Below are 19,669 nucleotides of genomic sequence, written 5' to 3'. Positions count from 1 at the left end.
ACTTGAATGAAATAAGACACATGTGCCCTGTAGATTGAGTCACACTCTTGGCTTGGACCCTCCTTGATGAGCACCCCTGCAGCCGGATTGGCGTCCTGGTGCGTGGATTGCTTGCTGCTGTAGTAGTGGTGGAAGGAATCGTGGAAAGATCCTTCTTAGGTTTTGGTATTGCCAGCGCTGCTCCCAAGCAGACCTATTGCTTACATTTTACATAGAGAGGACTGTGGGTCTGCTCCTCGCAGCCGTTGGCTTTTTTTAACCAGCCTCTTTCAACCATTGGCTTGAGAGTTTATCAATCATGCCTTGGTATTTCTCTCTCACCTCATGCTTTCCGTCTCCACTCGGTACTTGCATTGAACTGCAGGAGGGGCTGCTTTACAAGTACTGTCTGCCTTTCTGGCTCCTGCCCCTGGAGTGTGTGCCAATGCACCCAGCCCTAGGGGCTTTGCCAGTGCTTGTTAGCTTTTCCCCCTTGGCAGCGTGGCTGCCCTTTCGTCGGGCTGACTGTCAGAGGGAAGCAGCTTCCTTGACATGCTGGCCCCTTTGAGATCATTTGAGCCCACAGCTCGCCCGCCCTGGCTGCATCCAGGCGGCTTGCGGGCACCGAGCCTGCAGGGCAGAGCTCGCCACCGGGATCCCACCCGTGCCGCGGACCCGGAGACAGCGGCGCATAAATATTTATGGAGTGAAGAACTCTGTGATTACACGAAAAGTGGAGCGTCCTGCCTTCCCTCCCAGGGTGGGGGCCCGGCCTGGAGGCTGCCGCGCTCTGGCCTGGCTGAGGTAAACAAAGATGGCGCCGGGGCTGGGGGAGAGGCCTGGGCTGAACCGGCTGCAGCCCCAGCCCGGCTTCAGCCTGGGAGGTCTTGTTTAGCCAGGGGAGGGGGGAGCCCCGGCTGGCTCTGGAGCAGCATAAATATCGCTCATGTCAATGTTTCTCTTCAGCGGAGCGTAGAATAAACAGCTGAAGCTGCTCGGCCATTTGAGATCCCACCCCTCCTTCCACTCTCTCCCGGCTCCCTTCCTCTCCCACCCCCAAAACTAAACACTGAGTGGAAAAGATGACAAGGCCTCTGGTATATAAACACGCAGCATTCCTGCAGGCCACTCGATCTCCTGCGCTGATCCGAGCAGGAAGCTCTGCTGCGGCTCAGATCCGTGGTGTGCTCGGGGAGGAGAGAGAGACGGGCCTGCATGCTATGTGCAGCTAGCTAGCCCGAGGGCCTGTGCTGATCCTGTGACAGGGGTCACGGCTGTCCCGTGCAGGAGCATCTCTGTCCTGGAGGACACTTCCACCCCATACCGTTGGCGCCCAGAGTCCACAGCCCATCTAGTGTCACCTGCAGGAGGAGGGCAACCATTTGACCATTATTCCTTCCTACGGCTAGATAGTCACTGCACAGGCCCTCATGGTAATGCTGGCCCCCTCAGAGCAATCAAACACACACGGGAGGGTGCCACATGCCACTTCTAGGTCTCTGCTCCAAGCTTCTGTCTCCCAAGGTCTCCTGTCCGATGGCCTCTGATTGGCCTGACTCTCTTCTTCTACCCCCAAGTCCTGCAGTCTTCTCTTGGACTCTTCTTGGCCCGGGACCTGCTACTTCACGTATTCTGCCCCGCCCAGGTCTCCGCTCCAATGATCTGTCTCCCAAGGTCTCCTGTCCAGGGTCTTCGGTTGCCTTGACTCTCTTCTTATACCCCAAGTCCTGCAGTCTTCTGTTAAACTGTTCCTGTCCTGAGCCTCCTATTTCTGATATTCTGGCCAAGCAAGATCTCCTCTCCCAACCACCTGTCTGCCAAGGTCTTTGCTTGCCCTGTCGCTCTTCCTGCCACCCCAATTCCCGCGATGCCCCGTCCGTCTTCTGCCACCAGGCCTCTGGTGATTCGGTGCCAGCTGTCTTTTGCCATCAGTACCTTTCCTTTACCCCTCAGCGTCGCCGCGGCTCGCTCCCACCTCTGTCGAGCTGCCCTGTGTTCTGAGTGTAATTATGAGCCTCGCTTCCTGCTGAGATGGGGGTCACGCCCTAAAGTTCCCTTGCAAGGCTTTTGACAACCATAATACGGCAGCAGTCACAGAACTAACACACGCTGTAAATTAAAAATGGGAACATGAAGCTTGGCCCTCCAAGTCGAGGTTTTTAGTTATTTTCCTTTCTCCTCGTGCCGTCCTGCTCCATCTGTCCTTTTCTTTCCTTTTCGTTTGTCCCCACTCACCTCTTTTAAGGGACTGAAGCCTCTCCGCGTGTTTCTCTTCTCACCCCTCCCCCTCCAGCCCCCGAGCAGCTGAAAACCTTCTGAATTCTTTTTCGGAGGACAGGGAATGCAGCCCCTAACATAAACAGCCATCTCAGGAAGCGGCAGGGCCGCACTGATAGACCGGAGGGGGGCAGGGGTGAGAGGGAGATGGTGCCTGAACTTTTACTCAAAGTCTCTGCAGTTTAAAAGAAAACATGGGGTTAGGGGCGATGAGAGAGTGCCGGGGAGACCCTCCCCCTGCAGCTCGTCACGCTCTCACTCAGTGAGTGGCGAGAGTGAAGGGCCCTGTGCCCACCCATTGCTTGGGGTGTTATGAAGAACATGTGGAAAAGTTTGGGTTTGGGTTCCCTCTGGCAGGATTTTATTGACGTGATCGGCATTTTTATGTGAAAGCCTGTAAAAAAAATGAGGGAAAATCAATGAAAGCCGGTCTTTTCCATTTGAAATAAGCACTGCAAACAGGAAGTATAAAAGAACATGAGAATATTACAAAATGTGCAGTAAAGCAGGCAGGCACTTTGCCATGCCCGTGGTGGCCCTTTCCCATTTTAAATATTTGAAGACATGGGCATTTGTCGCTTCAAAATGTGGCTGGGGCAAAGGTTCAGGCCGAACCTCCCCTCCTGGCTTCTCTGGAAGGGTTAACATACTGCCTGGACCCCAACCTCCATACCCAATTGTTATATTGTCGACGGTCTAGTAGTTGGGGTGGGAGGAGCTAGGTGGGCTGAGGGGAAGAGGTGGGGTCAGGAACAGGAAAGGGCAGTTAGTGTAGGGACGGGGAATGAGCAACAGGTTGAATAAAGAACTAGTGCAGTAGCAAGTCGGTGTCCTGTGTATTTGTGGGTCGGGACACGACAGCTGGCGACGAGGGTGGGATGAGAAAGGAACCCACCCAAGAAAGCCCCGTCCCGCAGCGCAGAGTGAGCTCCGCTGCAACGAAGCCCCGTGGCGCCGGTAACGAGCCCCTAGGAGTGGCCAGATCTCCCCTCACAAGGTAAAGAGGGTCGAGGAAGGAAACGACGATCCAGCAGACGAGTGCTGACGGGCCCTGAAAAGCGCCGAGCTGGAGCGCCAGAAAGAAGCAGAAGAAAAGCGCGCCTGAAAGCGGCAGAGGAAAAGGGCGCCAAAACGCCGACCGCTGAGCTCGTGGAAGAGCTTGCAGCGCACTATTCCCGGCGGGAGCCGGAGACGCCCGACACTGCCCAGGTGAGCCTGCACCGCCGCGACGGCGGAAAGAAGCGGAGAAAAGCCCCACACACGCGCAACCCGCCCGAAGCCAGCGCTTCGTCAGTCAGAGGCAGCCGAGTCCAAACAGGCGGCAAGGAATACGCGAGACCAGCGCGAGGCAGACGACGCTCACCTCAGCACAGCGCGACAGTACCCAGCTCAACTGTGAGTGCATGTGTGTCCAGAGTGAAAGAAAGACCTCGTGGGCTACAGAGGGGGCGGCCATCTTAAGGTCAGGCGGCCTAAGGGACAGACCCTACGTGATTGAAAGGCGGCCATCTTTAAGTCAGGCGAAAATTGAAAACAAGCACTGGCACATTCGAATTGACATCCCGTGGCCTGATCCTTCAGCATTCAATGCCAGACAAGCGCCGATCAAGCAGTAGTAGTGGCAGAGAGCAACAGTGAAAGTCAACGTCAGTAATCACAACCAGCGTTCAGTGCAAGCTGAAAATACCACTGCCAGAATGTCCAACCCTCCTGTGCAAGACGCCCAAAACACTGACCAGAAAAAGGAGGTCAAAGGCACGCATCTGCGTGCACCGGAACCCTTGATCATCACCTCTGGGAGTAGCATGGGCCTGAAATGGCAGGAATGGCTGGAGGACTTTGAGGACTATATCAAAGGGTCTAGAATTGAGACAGATGAGGACAAGATAATAACCCTTCGCAATCTCGGAGGGCGCGAGCTCAGCAAAATAGTGCGAGAGATCCCAACCAACGACGGTGACACTTATGTCAAAGTGAAGGACATACTAAACAATCGCTTCCTACACAAAAGAAACGTTGATTATGAGAGGCACAAGTTTCACCAACAGCACCAGGACAAGGATGAGCCATTGACGTCCTTCATACACCGACTAAGGCGTCAGTCACAGTACTGCGACTTCACAAACTTTTCCCCGGACGCGGCCATCAAGTCTCAGATTATCTCGGGATGCCACTCAGAGTCGCTGAGACGAAGACTACTGAGGAAGCCACAAGAGTTGGCGGAAATTGAGGAAAACTCACGAATATATGATCAAGCTGAAGAAAATGCAGCAGAGATCGAAGTCAAACCCAGCACCAGCCGAGAACATGCCAACCGCGTCTCCGACCGCCAACATGGCCGACAGGCCCACCGAGGCAACCCACGTGACAGATCACGCCGATCCAAATTCTCACCCAGACGCCGAACAGATTACCGGCCAAGAGACTCAGAAAGGAGAGACCGACGACCCGAACGCACAAGACGGTGCTACAGGTGCGGGTATGATTACCCCCACATTGACTCGTGCCCTGCCATGGGCCAACGCTGTCGAAAGTGCGGAAGATCCAACCACTTTGAGGTCATGTGTAGCGAGTATCACCGAGAACAACGTAGCGGTGCTAGTCGACGCACCAGCCAGCCGAGATCCTCAAGAACAGAAACCAAGCGGCACCACGCCAGAGCCGTTCAGGATGAACCTGCTCACTCCCCAGCGTCGTCTCACTCCAGTCGTGAGTCCAGACGGTCCAGATGGGATCGCCGATCCCCCTCGAGAGAATCCAGATCCTCCTCCTCCAGGAGATCGGGCTACACCACCGAGTATGTCAACATCGCTGACAACGACCAGCTTAAACGCTACCCCCGGCTCGACATCATGGTGGGCAATCATGCAGCAAAGTTCGTCATGGACAGCGGTGCCTCTCTCAATTACATATCTGTTGCTGAGCACGAGCGCATGGTTCCCAAGCCTCACCTGCGTTTTGCACCCGTTCGAGTATACACATGGATGGCGAGGAAACCACTCCCATGCCTGGGGAAGTTCGACACCACTCTCACACACGGCGATATCACCATTCCCGCCGTCATTCACGTTATCAAGGGACCAGACGCTGACTGCCTGCTAAGTCTTCCAACTGCTGAGCGCCTACGTCTTGTTCACATTCTGTTCAACATAAACGACAGCTCCAACTATGTCGTGAAGTATCCTGCCCTCTTCAAGGGCCTGGGCAAACTAAAAGGCCGACAAGTACACCTGCATATCAACGAGCGAATCAAGCCCATTGCTCAGCATCCACGGCGAGTGCCGTTTCACCTGCAAGCCGCGGTGGCCCAAGAGCTGCAAGACCTTCTGGATGCCGACATCATAGAACGCACTGAAGGACCCACTCCCTGGGTGTCCCCGGTGGTTGTCGTGCCAAAAAAAGGGACCCCCGAGAAAGTCCGTCTATGCGTAGACATGCGCCTCCCGAACACAGCAATCGAAAGGGAGAGACACCCCGGCCCACACCTGAGCGATATGATTACAGCCCTCAATGGAGCCACGGTCTTTTCCAAGCTAGACCTCAACAAAGGATATCACCAGCTCGAGCTAGATGACAACTCTCGCTCCATCACCACGTTCGCCACACACCTCGGCCTCTTCCGATACAAACGCCTCAGTTTTGGTGTGTCCTCAGCAGCTGAAATTTTCCAAGAGACAATTCGACTTATCATTCACCACATTCCAAATTCTCTCAACTACAGCGATGACATTCTGGTATATGGCGCCAATCTTCGAGAGCACGACATCGCCCTTGACCGCGTCTGTAGGGCCCTGCTAGACGCAAACCTGACTCTCAATAAGGACAAGTGCGAGTTTCATCAATCGACACTAAAATTCTTTGGACACATTTTCTCATCCAACGGCATGAAACCAGATCCCGACAAGGTGGCTGTGCTCAACAACACCAAGAGCCCTGAGGATGTAAACGATCTACGCTCCTTCCTTGGGATGGCGAGCTACTGTGCTCGTTACATCCGCGACTACGCCACAATAAGTCATCCTCTGAGACTCCTCACGAAATCCAACCAGCCCTTTGAGTGGACCTCAGACTGCGAGCGTGCCTTCAGAGACATCAAACGGGCAGTTGAATCATCCGACTGTTTGTCCTACTTCAACCCCAAACGCAAAACGGAGATCACCGTAGACGCCAGTCCCGTAGGCCTGGGTGCAATCCTGGCCCAATACGACGACGAATCTGACCAACGGAGGATAATTGCCTATGCCAGCCGCAGCCTCACAGACCCGGAAAGGAAGTACTCTCAGCCTGAGAAGGAGAGCCTGGCGGTCGTGTGGGCGTGTGAGCACTTCCACATCTTCATCTATGGGAAGCACTTCACGCTCATTACTGACCATCAGGCACTCGTGACCATATACGGAAATCCGAAGTGCAAGATGCCCCCCAGGATCGAGCGGTGGGGCCTCCGGCTGCAAGAATACACCTTTACGATCATTCACAAACCGGGGAAGGGTGATAACCCTGCTGACTACATGTCTCGCCACCCCCGAGACTCTCCAGCGCCGACGTCATCTATAGCGGAGGAATACATTCACTTCGTCTCAAACCATGCTCGCCCCCCAGCCATACCAATGGACACCATCCGCGAAGCAACCAGCAGAGACGCCGTTCTGCAGATCGTGATGCAGCGAATACTGTCCAACAGGTGGAGACATCATCCGCAAGACGATGAGGAGAACCCCGATGTCAGAAGCGAACTCCGAGCATTCCGACATGTAGCTGATGAACTGTCAATCACTGAAGATGGCCTTCTTCTAAGAGACCACCGGATAGTCATCCCGGCCACCCTCAGACAAGGCGTAGTTGACCTAGCTCATGAAGGTCATCGTGGGGTCGTCTCAACCAAGAGGGCGCTCCGAGAGCGTGTCTGGTTTCCTGCGCTAGACCAGATCGTCGAAGCCACTCTGAAGGACTGTCATCCCTGTCAGCTAACTGGTCCCAGCACGCCACCAGCACCGCTCCAAATGACCCCGCTACCTGACGGTGTATGGCAGGAAGTTGCAATGGACTTCTACGGGCCCCTGCAGTCAGGGAAATATGTGATCGCCATTGTAGATGAATACTCACGGTTTCCAGTGGCTCAATTCATCCCGTCCACCAATGCCGCCTGTACCCTTAAAGTGCTGGAGGAAGTCTTCGCAACCTGGGGTGTTCCCAGAATCATCAAAACGGACAATGGGCCCCCATTCAACGGGCACGAATTCAGTGACTTCGCGAAACAGATGGACTTCCAACACCGCAGGGTCACCCCGCTCTGGCCACAGGCCAATGGGACTGTCGAACGCTTCATGTCCACCATCAAGAAAACCTTCCAACGGGCCACGGCTGAAAAAAGGGACCTGCAAGCAGCATTGAATGAAGTCCTCTGTGCATACCGAACCACTCCCCACTCCACGACGGGTGTCTGCCCTGCCACTCTCATGCTCGGGAGGACACCCAGAACTCGGATCCCAACCTGGGAAGGTGCCCTGAAGAAGCCCCTCTCAGACCATCAGATCGAAGACATGGCTGCAACAGATCGATATCACAAAGAGAAGATGAAGGAACATGCGGATCTTAAACGGAGGGCCCAGTCCCCTTCCCTCAAGGAGGGCGACAGAGTCCTTGTCAAACAAGAACAGCGCCAGAAAACTGACTGTCGTTTCAGAAACGAACCCCTTACAGTGGTGCAGCAAAAGGGCACAATGGTGACTGCAGAGTCAGAGAACAGGCGGGTCACTCGGAACGCTTCCCACTTTAAGAAATGCCCTCCTGAGAAGCGTGACTGCACGCCCCCTGCCTCCGTGCCGGAGAACGCTGAGCACCCCGAGGCAAGCGCACCTGAATCCGCACCCCGCCTGGAACCAGACCCCGTGGTCGAGACTGCTGTGACCACCTCGGGTCGCCCACGACGCCAGGTACAGCCTCCAAAAAGACTGATTGTTGAAATGGACTAATTTCACTTTGCTGTTTTGTTAAGAAAGGGGGAGATGTTATATTGTCGACGGTCTAGTAGTTGGGGTGGGAGGAGCTAGGTGGGCTGAGGGGAAGAGGTGGGGTCAGGAACAGGAAAGGGCAGTTAGTGTAGGGACGGGGAATGAGCAACAGGTTGAATAAAGAACTAGTGCAGTAGCAAGTCGGTGTCCTGTGTATTTGTGGGTCGGGACACGACACCAATGTGCCACATAGAAATATATATCTCCATATAGAAAATTGTGTTGAGATACTGCTTAAACTACAATGTGGCCAGGCACAAAAGGACGGTGATTAACAACCAGTACGCCCCTTCTAAAATTCTTTATGTCACCACCTTGAACCTTTTCTTTTTCCCCACCACTTCACACTTGAGCACTCTCCTTTACGCACGTTTCCCTTGGAAATACCGAATGTAGAGTGTATAGTAACTTGTTTGCTTCAGCACCCGACATGAAAATAAAATGCATGTGCTTTTAGAATTTGGTTTGTTGCATTCTCTTTGTCATTGTTCTGAATAATTTATTAAGTATCATGAGCAGACTTATGTTCTTTTAGTATGCCAGAGAAATGATTTACCAAATATACAAAGGATCACTGATTGACCTCTTGCTTATAAATAAGGTTCAGGACCACTGTTTTTTGTACCAGACTGTAACCAGGTCCAGGACCATTTTGGGTGACCCCATCTTTTGTAATGGCTTCTCTGGAAGGGTGGCAGTCAAAGCTGTGCAAAATTCTGCACCTAATGCCATTCAAATGAACTGGGCTTTTTATCCATGCTTCGCTGAGGGAGTCTGGATTCTGTCCAGATGGTCATGTGCAAAATGCCATTCTGGAGGCTTATGGAAGGGTCAGGTGGCTCTTGTGGTAAATGCCAGCCGGCTGCTGAGGGTTGAGGACCTTATTCTGGAGGCTTACGGAAGGGTCAGGTGGCTTTTGTGGTAAATGCCAGCCGGCTGCTGAGGGTTGAGGACCTTATTCTGGAGGCTTACGGAAGGGTCAGGGGGCTCTTGTGGTAAATGCCAGCCGGCTGCTGAGGGTTGAGGACCTTATTCTGGAGGCTTATGGAAGGGTCAGGGGGCTCTTGTGGTAAATGCCAGCCGGCTGCTGAGGGTTGAGGACCTTATTCTGGAGGCTTACGGAAGGGTCAGGTGGCTCTTGTGGTAAATGCCAGCCGGCTGCTGAGGGTTGAGGACCTTATTCTGGAGGCCTATGGAAGGGTCAGGTGGCTCTTGTGGTAAATGCCAGCCGGCTGCTGAGGGTTGAGGACCTTTTTCTGGAGGCTTATGGAAGGGTCAGGTGGCTCTTGTGGTAAATGCCAGCCGGCTGCTGAGGGTTGAGGACCTTATTCTGGAGGCTTACGGAAGGGTCAGGTGGCTCTTGTGGTAAATGCCAGCCGGCTGCTGAGGGTTGAGGACCTTATTCTGGAGGCTTACGGAAGGGTCAGGGGGCTCTTGTGGTAAATGCCAGCCGGCTGCTGAGGGTTGAGGCCCTTATTCTGGAGGCTTATGGAAGGGTCAGGGGGCTCTTGTGGTAAATGCCAGCCGGCTGCTGAGGGTTGAGGACCTTATTCTGGAGGCTTACGGAAGGGTCAGGTGGCTCTTGTGGTAAATGCCAGCCGGCTGCTGAGGGTTGAGGACCTTATTCTGGAGGCTTATGGAAGGGTCAGGTGGCTCTTGTGGTAAATGCCAGCCGGCTGCTGAGGGTTGAGGACCTTATTCTGGAGGCTTATGGAAGGGTCAGGGGGCTCTTGTGGTAAATGCCAGCCCGCTGCTGAGGGTTGAGGACCTTATTCTGGAGGATTACGGAAGGGTCAGGGGGCTCTTGTGGTAAATGCCAGCCGGCTGCTGAGGGTTGAGGACCTTTTTCTGGAGGCTTACGGAAGGGTCAGGTGGCTCTTGTGGTAAATGCCAGCCGGCTGCTGAGGGTTGAGGACCTTATTCTGGAGGCTTATGGAAGGGTCAGGGGGCTCTTGTGGTAAATGCCAGCCGGCTGCTGGGGGTTGAGGACCTTATTCTGGAGGCTTATGGAAGGGTCAGGTGGCTCTTGTGGTAAATGCCAGCCGGCTGCTGAGGGTTGAGGACCTTTTTCTGGAGGCTTATGGAAGAGTCAGGTGGCTCTTGTGGTAAATGCCAGCCAGCTGCTGAGGGTTGAGGACCTTATTCTGGAGGCTTATGGAAGGGTCAGGGGGCTCTTGTGGTAAATGCCAGCCGGCTGCTGAGGGTTGAGGACCTTATTCTGGAGGCTTATGGAAGGGTCAGGGGGCTCTTGTGGTAAATGCCAGCCGGCTGCTGAGGGTTGAGGACCTTATTCTGGAGGCTTATGGAAGGGTCAGGGGGCTCTTGTGGTAAATGCCAGCCGGCTGCTGGGGGTTGAGGACCTTATTCTGGAGGCTTATGGAAGGGTCAGGGGGCTCTTGTGGTAAATGCCAGCCGGCTGCTGAGGGTTGAGGACCTTATCCTGGAGGCTTATGGAAGGGTCAGGTGGCTCTTGTGGTAAATGCCAGCCGGCTGCTGAGGGTTGAGGACCTTATTCTGGAGGCTTACGGAAGGGTCAGGGGCTCTTGTGGTAAATGCCAGCCGGCTGCTGAGGGTTGAGGACCTTATTCTGGAGGCTTATGGAAGGGTCAGGTGGCTCTTGTGGTAAAATGCCAGCCAGCTGCTGAGGGTTGAGGACCTTATTCTGGTGGCTCTTGTGGTAAATGCCAGCCGGCTGCTGAGGGTTGAGGACCTTATTCTGGAGGCTTACGGAAGGGTCAGGGGGCTCTTGTGGTAAATGCCAGCCAGCTGCTGAGGGTTGAGGACCTTATTCCGGAGGCTTATGGAAGGGTCAGGAGGCTCTTGTGGTAAATGCCAGCCGGCTGCTGGGGGTTGAGGACCTTATTCTGGAGGCTTATGGAAGGGTCAGGGGGCTCTTGTGGCAAATGCCAGCTGGCTGCTGAGGGTTGAGGACCTTTTTTCTGGAGGCTTATGGAAGGGTCAGGTGGCTCTTGTGGTAAATGCCAGCCGGCTGCTGAGGGTTGAGGACCTTATTCTGGAGGCTTACGGAAGGGTCAGGGGGCTCTTGTGGTAAATGCCAGCCGGCTGCTGAGGGTTGAGGACCTTATTCTGGAGGCTTACGGAAGGGTCAGGGGGCTCTTGTGGTAAATGCCAGCCGGCTGCTGAGGGTTGAGGACCTTTTTCTGGAGGCTTATGGAAGGGTCAGCTGGCTCTTGAGGGCAGAAGCTATCTCATGGATCTTGTGGTAAATGCCAGCCGGCTGCTGAATGTTTTGGTGCTTTTTCTGGAACTTATGGAAGGGTCATGGTGCTTCTGAGGGTGGGGGCTATCTCATGGGTCCCGTGGAAAATACAAGGTTATGAATAGGTTTCAGATTAAAGTGCAGGGTCACTGCTGAGGGCACCTTGGCTTGTATTGGCAGTGCTTGGTTTTGCTTTGGACATTGCCAGGTTGCACTTTGGTTCTTTTTCCAGCAGTGCCAGGGTGCACCTTGGAACCTGTGGAAATTGCCCGGTTGCACCGGAGGTCCAGTGGGCTGCGCTAGGTTGGATCGGGAGTCTGCCAGAAAGGATCTCACCCTCTTTACTCTTTCTTTCCAGGTACTTCTTTGCAGTTCTGACAATTCTGACCATTCTGGGCCTTCTGAACGGACTGGTGCTGCTTCCTGTCCTGCTGTCTGTCATCGGCCCCCCCACAGAAGTAAGGCACAATGCCATCATTTCATTTCATGTTCCTCATAAGATTTTCAGATAGCTCATCAGTCCAGTCAGGTTGCGTTCTGTTAAAGATGGCTGCCCGTGGCCCAGTGCAGAGCCACCATCTTGCAGCAGTCTAGTTCTCTCATCTGAACATATCAGAACAGGCCCAGTGTCTGCAAGAGCTTTGTTACAATGGGAACCCACTCAAGATTGACTTTATAGCTCTTAAAAGTGTTAATTTCTGAATGTTGTGTTCGTTTCTTTCGTGTATAGGTATTTGGAACAGCACAATATTTGTCAGTACTCCTAGTCCTCGGTGGTTTCTTCTAATACAAGTCCCTGCATAGGGTTTGTTGCCAGGTGGTTGTTTAGCAGTGTTAGTTGCGCCCTATTGTTTGTTGTAGGAGGCCCCTATGTTTTATGATGAGAGCTCCCTATGATTTTGTATGAACACCAGGAGCAGCCGGTGCAGGTATGGTGAAGTAGGCCGCTCCTCAGAAACACCAGTGTTTGTAATGCTAGGCTCTAGAGGGTCTCTTGCTTCTGCTCTCGGTAGGGTGTTTTGGTTGTTGCCCATATGAACATTATAAGGTTACTAATATGATTTTGTCGGTCCCTACCTAAGGTTTGCACGAGTCATGCCCTATGGTTTTCACCAGTTGCTCCCTAGGGTTGGCTCGCTAGTTAGCATGCATGGTGTTGTACTAAGACATTGATTGGCCTTTCTCTTTCCACAACATCAGATGGTTCCAGCTGACAGTAGCAACCACTTACCACCACCTTCGCCAGAACCCATCCCGCCACCTCTCAATCACCACGGCTTGTATATGCAGCCACCTCCTGGCAGACACAGCTCTTTCATGGACTCGGACTCTGAGTACTACTCGGAAACTACCACCACAGCCACCTCTGGGGCTGGCGACGAGGATCTGCACTTGTATGAGCAGCGCAGCCCCTACATCATCCCACCACCCCCTTCGCACATCCTGCTGGAGAACAGCAAGGACCCCAGCTTTCCCAAAATCACTGTAAGTATCTATTGCAAAGACAAAGCGGGGGAATGCATTTGTTTGCGTATGTGAGTTCATGTATGTATGTGTGTAATTAAGTATGTGGGTGTGCCTGCATTAATGTTTGTAAGTGTGCTTGTATGTGTCCTTAGGCACCTGTGCTTGTGTGCATGTCTCTATGTCTAGGTTTGTGAGTTTATCATGCTATGGTTTTCCATGTTTGCATTATGATTCTGTGGTTCTACATGTTTGCAGCCCTCTGTATTTGCTTTTGTCTGTAAACATGTATATGTTGTCATTGCCCATACCACGCCTTCTTCATGCTGAACCAGGTCACTATTACCTTTAAGGTGGTGGCAGGCAGCGGCTGCCCAGCCTCTCAAGTGTGCTCATGTTTCTGCTTCTTGTGGGGACTTCATTTTGCTTTCCTTTTCTTAGGTTTGTGGTTAGAATTTGGCAGAAAAAAGTGGGACGATGAAGATGCTCTGTGGCGGAGCATGTTTCACTTGGTTCTCGTATTTGTTCTGATATTACGTTGCTGGATCACACTTAACAGATTCTGTAGTATGAATCTGCTTTCGATTATCATCTTATGCATATTAAATGTTTTTTTCTTCCTAAACCTGTGCATCAGGTGGAATGTGGCTGGTTTGAATAATTCCAAAAGCCATATTCCAAGGGTCCCTGTATCTATGATTAAAAAAAGGCAGATCATGAATGAAAAACTGACCTTTTGCAGCAGATGTCCTGCTCCTGTTATTCTACATAGATGACTCTAAGTTCTTTGTTGAAATAAATTGCTTTTTGCTTGTTGCTCGGTGGATGACGCCTCTATCCTTCTTGTCCACCAGGTTGTGAAGTCTTGCAATGAAAACGAGGACCTGCCACCCAAGAAGGACCCTCTGGCACAGCAGCAGCCTCAGCCCAAGGTGAACACATTTGCGTCGCAGATAGTCTGCCAGGACCTAAAACATTTCCAGCAGCTGGAGCTCGGCGAGAGGAGGCCGCAGCCCCCCAGCCACAGACTGCACAGGCCTGGCAGGCCTAACATTGTGAGTTCTAGGACTCAACCGCGGGCCCTGCCCACCCACACAGCTCACAACCACCCCCGGACTGCACTGCCAGCCTACAGCACCACAGTGACTGCCACTGCCTCGGTGACGGTGGCTGTGCACCCTAGACTGCCTGGGGCGGTCCAAGGGTACGCCCATGAGGGCTTTGTGGACATTGAGCCAGACTGTTGTAGAGACTCTTCTCCCCCACCTGACATGATTCGCAAGAACAGGAGGAACGGGAAGCAGCAGCTCGAAGAGTTGGAGTTACAGGACCTTGAACAGAACAGGCGACTCGAAGACACTTCTGCGAGGCACTAGGTCAGTATTTATTCCAGACTCTGCTGCCTTGAACCTTTGCATGCTGTTCTCTGAGTTTTCAACAATATCCCATTGAAATTCTTTTGTAGAATCAGTCAAGTAAGCTGCTGCTATGATGGTACTCTAGGCACATACTTCAAATATTCACACACTGAGCATATATATATATATATATAGATATAGATATAGATATAGATATATATATATATATATATATATATATATATATATATATATATATATATATATATATATATATATATATATATATATATATATATATATATATATATATATATATATATATATATATAATATATATATATATATATGTATACATAACCTCACTTATACATATATACCATCCATGTATTGGTGTCTTTATTAATTTACTTCTAATTCAGCATCTCCAATTCACTACCCTATATCTCACCCTATACCGCTCTCAAATATCCTCTACATCCACACTCTGATTCATCCCAAACCACATTTTACTACTATAATTCCTAAAATAACCCTTTCTAGATTATTCCCTCGTTTCCCCTCCTTGCATCATCTCAAACCTCCTTTACTATTCAGATCTCCTAAACAAGCCTTTCTAAACCTTTTCTCTGACTCTTTCCCCCTCTACTCATCCCCAACCTCCTCCTACTGCTATGGTCTTTAAAAAGCACTTTCTAGACCCTTCCCTCTTTTATCCCTCCACTATTTTTTTTAATCCAACTAAGAGACTTATATGTCCACTGTTAAAATTAATTTTATATTTCCCTATACTGATTCCCCACTAATCCTGTTTGGGTTCCATAATAGCGTGCTACCCACTGAAAAGCGCTTTGACACTTCATCAGGGGTAGCAAGTGCTATATAAATGCAAACCCTTCCCTCTTCTATCCCTCCGCTATCCTTTTTCAATCCAAATAAACTTACAAGTCCACCACTCAAATTAATTTCCTATATCCCTATACAAATTCAGCCCTAATCCTCTTTGGGTTCTGGAGTAGCGTGCTACTCGCCGAAAAGCCATGTGATGCCTCATCGAGGGTGGAAAGCGTTATACAAATGAATTTACAATTACAATATGAGTGCCATCCTTTCTAAAGTATTTAAATGTTACCAGATGACTTCCTGTGAGCTGAGGCACCATGTCGCAATCTAACAATAGTTGTACTCTAGAACGTAGTTTGAATTGAGGTCAGCCAGAGCTACTCTCAGAATGCATTGGGTTGGTATTCAAGTGACCTTTCCGTTGAGGGTCTGTGGTTGCAAGTCAGTAAGATATGATAGATGAGTGTGTTAGTGCACCTGCTGCATTAGACTGCTAGACACTGGGGGAATGACAGCCCACTGTCTTCCAGAGGCGATAGAATTAGCAGAACAGTGCTTGCAGCTGACTTTCTGTAACAATCTTGATCAATTCCTCCTTATACATTCCAGCTATTAGTAGAAATCAGAACGCTTCCAAATCTTAAAAAAAAACCCTACCATGTATAGTATTTCTAAAGGCCATCTTTCATTTCTAGAGTATTATATTGAAAAGATCGATCAAACGGAATGGAGGGAGATTTTACAACTATGTTTGTGGGGCATAATAGTAAAAAAAAAAATTCAAGCAAATTCTTTAACTACTGTGCATTTTCTCTCATGGTAATAAACATAGGGCAGATATATAACAAGGTTATCACTAAAGAAAATAGCCATCCTGAAAGGAAATAGGCATTGAAAAGAAATGGCTTTTAGGGAAAAGGGATAATGGTAGAGATTAGAAATGAAGAGGCAGAGCGAAGAACATATTTAAAGCAAATAGGCATTTAAACATTCATGCAGAAATAAAATAGATATCCAAAGCGGACAATAAGGGAAGAGTTGCCTATGGGAGAAACTTGTACCTAGAAAGGAAATCGAGGTGCTAGAAAGGGATTAAGGTCATAAAGGAAATTTACAATTTTAAAGGAATTTAAAAAAGAAAATGGAAAGAAAATAACATCCAGCAAAGACATTGACTTTTATATATGCATTGACTTTTATATATTAAATGGATGGACAGTGTGAAAGGAAATATATATCTAGGATGGGAGCAAATATTTCCAATAGAAATTAACGTTTAGAAAGCAAATTCTTTTAGCCTTGTTCCTCATACGCATCAAATTTCAATTTATCATGCAGTCTGTACGTCAACTTGTAAATAGTAAAGGGAATAAACCAATGTTTTGTGTGCAAAGCACTCTAATCTGTTTTTTTTCCTTGTAGGTTTCTGTGAAAGAACAGTAACCCAGCACCAGAACTCCCTCCACGCTTGAGCTGAACTCCCGCCAGTCCTTGCAAGAATCAGCTCCCTCCCATCTTTTGTACAGAAAGCCTCATCACTGCCAGAGAGTGTTAAATATTATTAATATTATTAGTTATAATAAATAAATCAAGATAAAGTATTAGAGACCCTCTTTTAAGATATATTTTAATACTAAAATTTATTTAAAAGTGTACTGTATAACTCAGTGTGTGCTCTCATGTGAAGGCGCCTGGCTGATGTCCGGGAGTGCGGTGGTGGACTTGCCGGACCTTCCCGCATAAGTCCAACTGCTTGACATGGACAGAAAAAAGAGAGCAATCTCTCGCCAGGACGTCTTTTAGAATGAAAGACAATATTCTGAAATATTGTGCTGCTATACTTCCATTACAAAAACAGACCGTATGACATTCACAATTTGATACATTTTTGAAAGATTTCTATAAAGGTGTGGCCTCTCTTTTAATTACAAAGCCAGTGGCAAGCAATGTGACCCAAATTTGGATAGCTGCTTTTCTTCTCTCCTTTTTTTTCTCTGATGGTTCGTTAAATTCGACATTAGGCAGTGTGCTTGAGTTTTTCCTGGGTAATGCCACCTGACGGCAGCAGGAACAGATGCCTCTTATCACTGAACAGGAACCACTGGGCTTAGCATGCACTTTTTGGTGAGCCCTAGTCCAGAGTGTAAGAATGTTGTCCAGCCTTTGGGTTTGAGCTGTCGGGTCCTCTGCACCTGGGATGTGGAAGCCCTAGGATTGGATAATGAAGACGCTTGTCCACTAGAATGCACCCACTGAGGAGATAATCAGTTGCCAAATGAATACTAATTTCTCTAGCAAAATTAGAAAGTTGTGCTCCTAAAAGAGAAGTGCTCCAGCACATCCGCTGTCCTCCAAATCACACCCTTCTGTATCGCTGGAGAGAGCCGAAACATTCTCTTCCCAGCATCACAGAACGGTCAAAGCTCTTCCTTTCAATGGCAACAACCTCAGTTACTCATTGGCTCTCTAATCCACCCCAAGCCCACCATGCTAATCATTTTCACAGCCTGAAATGGAAAGTTTACTACCTGTAAGATGAGGTCTTTGACAAGGAGGACATTTCCCCAAGATTGACAACTTGAATATTCCCAGCCATTGGAGGGGAACTGGTTCTTCCTAGCTGCAAGTAAAAAAGTCTGCTTCCGCAGAGGAAGTCCATGACTTGCAGCACCCCAGGCAAGTCTCCTGACATAGGGCTTGAGTCTTGCTGCAATGCAGGTGAATGGTGTCACCGCAGTCAGCAGCCTGCTACTATGTTGTTGACTCAAATTAACATCGATTTTGCCTCTTGTTTTTGTGACTAAAAAAGATGCCACATTCCTTCATATCTATGCAAAACGTGCTCTGGTTAGGAAACGTGTCTGATTTTTATTGTGTTTCTACAGAAAGTGTTTCTAGTACAGGGTGCACATTTCTCGCACTCTTCTCCCCATCCCCCAGGGCCATTTCTCTGTTAGCGCCAGACATTGTAGCACTATTAGATTATTCCTTCTTCAGGAGCATTTACAGGAGGACTCCAAGGAGGTTATCCAAGAGGAATAGACCCAAATACTTAAAAGACCATTGAGGAATCACCTGGCCCTGGATCTGTCTCCTACCCCCATGAAATGTGTAGGACTAGATCGATAAGCTAATGTCCCTTTTCACTCTCCTTTGGGTGGGGTTAATTTCACTAGTCCTGGCACTACCTGCTGCTTCGGATCTTACCGGGTCGTAAAAGGGCAAAGGGAGAGGAAAAGAGTTAAGGGCAGCCTTCTTCAGGGTGACGGCAACGCCAGCCTATGGCTGAGGCAGCAGGGCCATCTCCCCTTACCTGGACAGAATCCTAAAATTGCCCACAACATCCCATAGCTGCTTAAATACACAAAACAACAATAATTGTAGCTTTGGGGATGGAGCAGAGTCTATGGTAGTGTTGGCCGGCTTTGCCTTTGCCTCTTTGTTTTGGGTACCAGGAATCTGCCACTTCCCTCTCCTTCAGCAGAGGGGGCTGCAGTCTCAGGGGTGGTTCCTGGCGCCTTTCCTTTTCCCGTCCCTGGGTGACAGTCCTTAAGCACAGGTTGGATCACTGCCAAATGGGCAAAAGCATATGAATGTCAAAAGTCTGAGCTATTGGTTTTATACAAATGTTTTTATTAGATTGTCTTTTGTGTGTTTTGCTTATGAAAATGGCAGCTCGATGTCAATGTCTAACGTAATTTTAAGGCAGAATATGGCATAAAAGATGAATATGCAGAGCCCCTTTCGCTGTTCCAGAAATCTGTGTTAAAAAGGGAAAATGATCCAATTTGTACATCATAGGTACTACTAAAATGAAAGAAATAGGGGTGATACATGAGATATATATGTTTTCTATGTATAGAGAAATATATAAATATATATATAAATATAAATATTTCCATGACTACAAAAGTGAATTTCCATGATACAGCTTGTTTTCATTTGTCTGTTTGTATGTTTAGTGGTTATAGCTTAATACAAATTGTTGTAATGGCATATAAATTATTTATATTAAATGAACAAAGTTTTATTTTTGTAGTTGTACAGATGCTAGCTATTTGACTGGAGTTTATTTTCAAAGAGTAAATATATATTATATATATACCTACAACCATTGGCTGTTGTTTTTTTTCTTCATTTTATCAAACGGCTGTCTTGTGTCAATATGTGTGTGTGTGCCCCTACAAGATATTTTCTGGTTCTCACTCTGGTGCATGATTTGGTTTGTGGCATGCACAGATCTGGTGTGTGGAATGTCTTTGTGATAGAACATTGGTTACTTGTAGACTCCATGCTGCCCAACCTCTATTCAAAGGGCTGAAGGGGAGGTTGGCAAAGGGAAAAATGGGACATGGAATAGGGGGAACCAGGGGAGTCACAGCAGAAGTTGTTGGGCCCATATGGATGGAGTAGTCTTACTCTGAACACTTGTAGTTCACATTACAGCATGATTGTGTGTTGTAGGCAGTTGACTGTAGGCATCTGACCAGCTGAGAGGTAGAGAAGGAGCTGAGAAC

The 19,669-nt window shown here is 49.3% G+C and overlaps 1 protein-coding gene across 1 annotated transcript in view; it reads left to right on the top strand.

The window, feature by feature from the left end:
- Positions 1–19,245, top strand: part of PTCH2 (patched 2) — a 98,521-nt gene extending 79,276 nt beyond the window's left edge. Inside the window, exons 21-24 of the mRNA XM_086952296.1 lie at positions 11,846–11,945; positions 12,688–12,972; positions 13,806–14,327; positions 16,575–19,245. Coding sequence (XP_086808422.1) covers positions 11,846–11,945; positions 12,688–12,972; positions 13,806–14,327 — 907 coding nt within the window. The 3' untranslated portion in view covers positions 16,575–19,245. The remainder of the gene's footprint in view (positions 1–11,845; positions 11,946–12,687; positions 12,973–13,805; positions 14,328–16,574) is intronic.
- Positions 19,246–19,669: the final 424 nt, after the last annotated feature.

Source organism: Lissotriton vulgaris, chromosome 1_1 (genome assembly GCF_964263255.1).
Source record: "Lissotriton vulgaris chromosome 1_1, aLisVul1.2, whole genome shotgun sequence".
Classification (NCBI taxonomy): domain Eukaryota; kingdom Metazoa; phylum Chordata; class Amphibia; order Caudata; family Salamandridae; genus Lissotriton; species Lissotriton vulgaris.
Note: the sequence above shows the minus strand (reverse complement) of the source record. Positions and strands in the feature narration are given on the sequence as shown.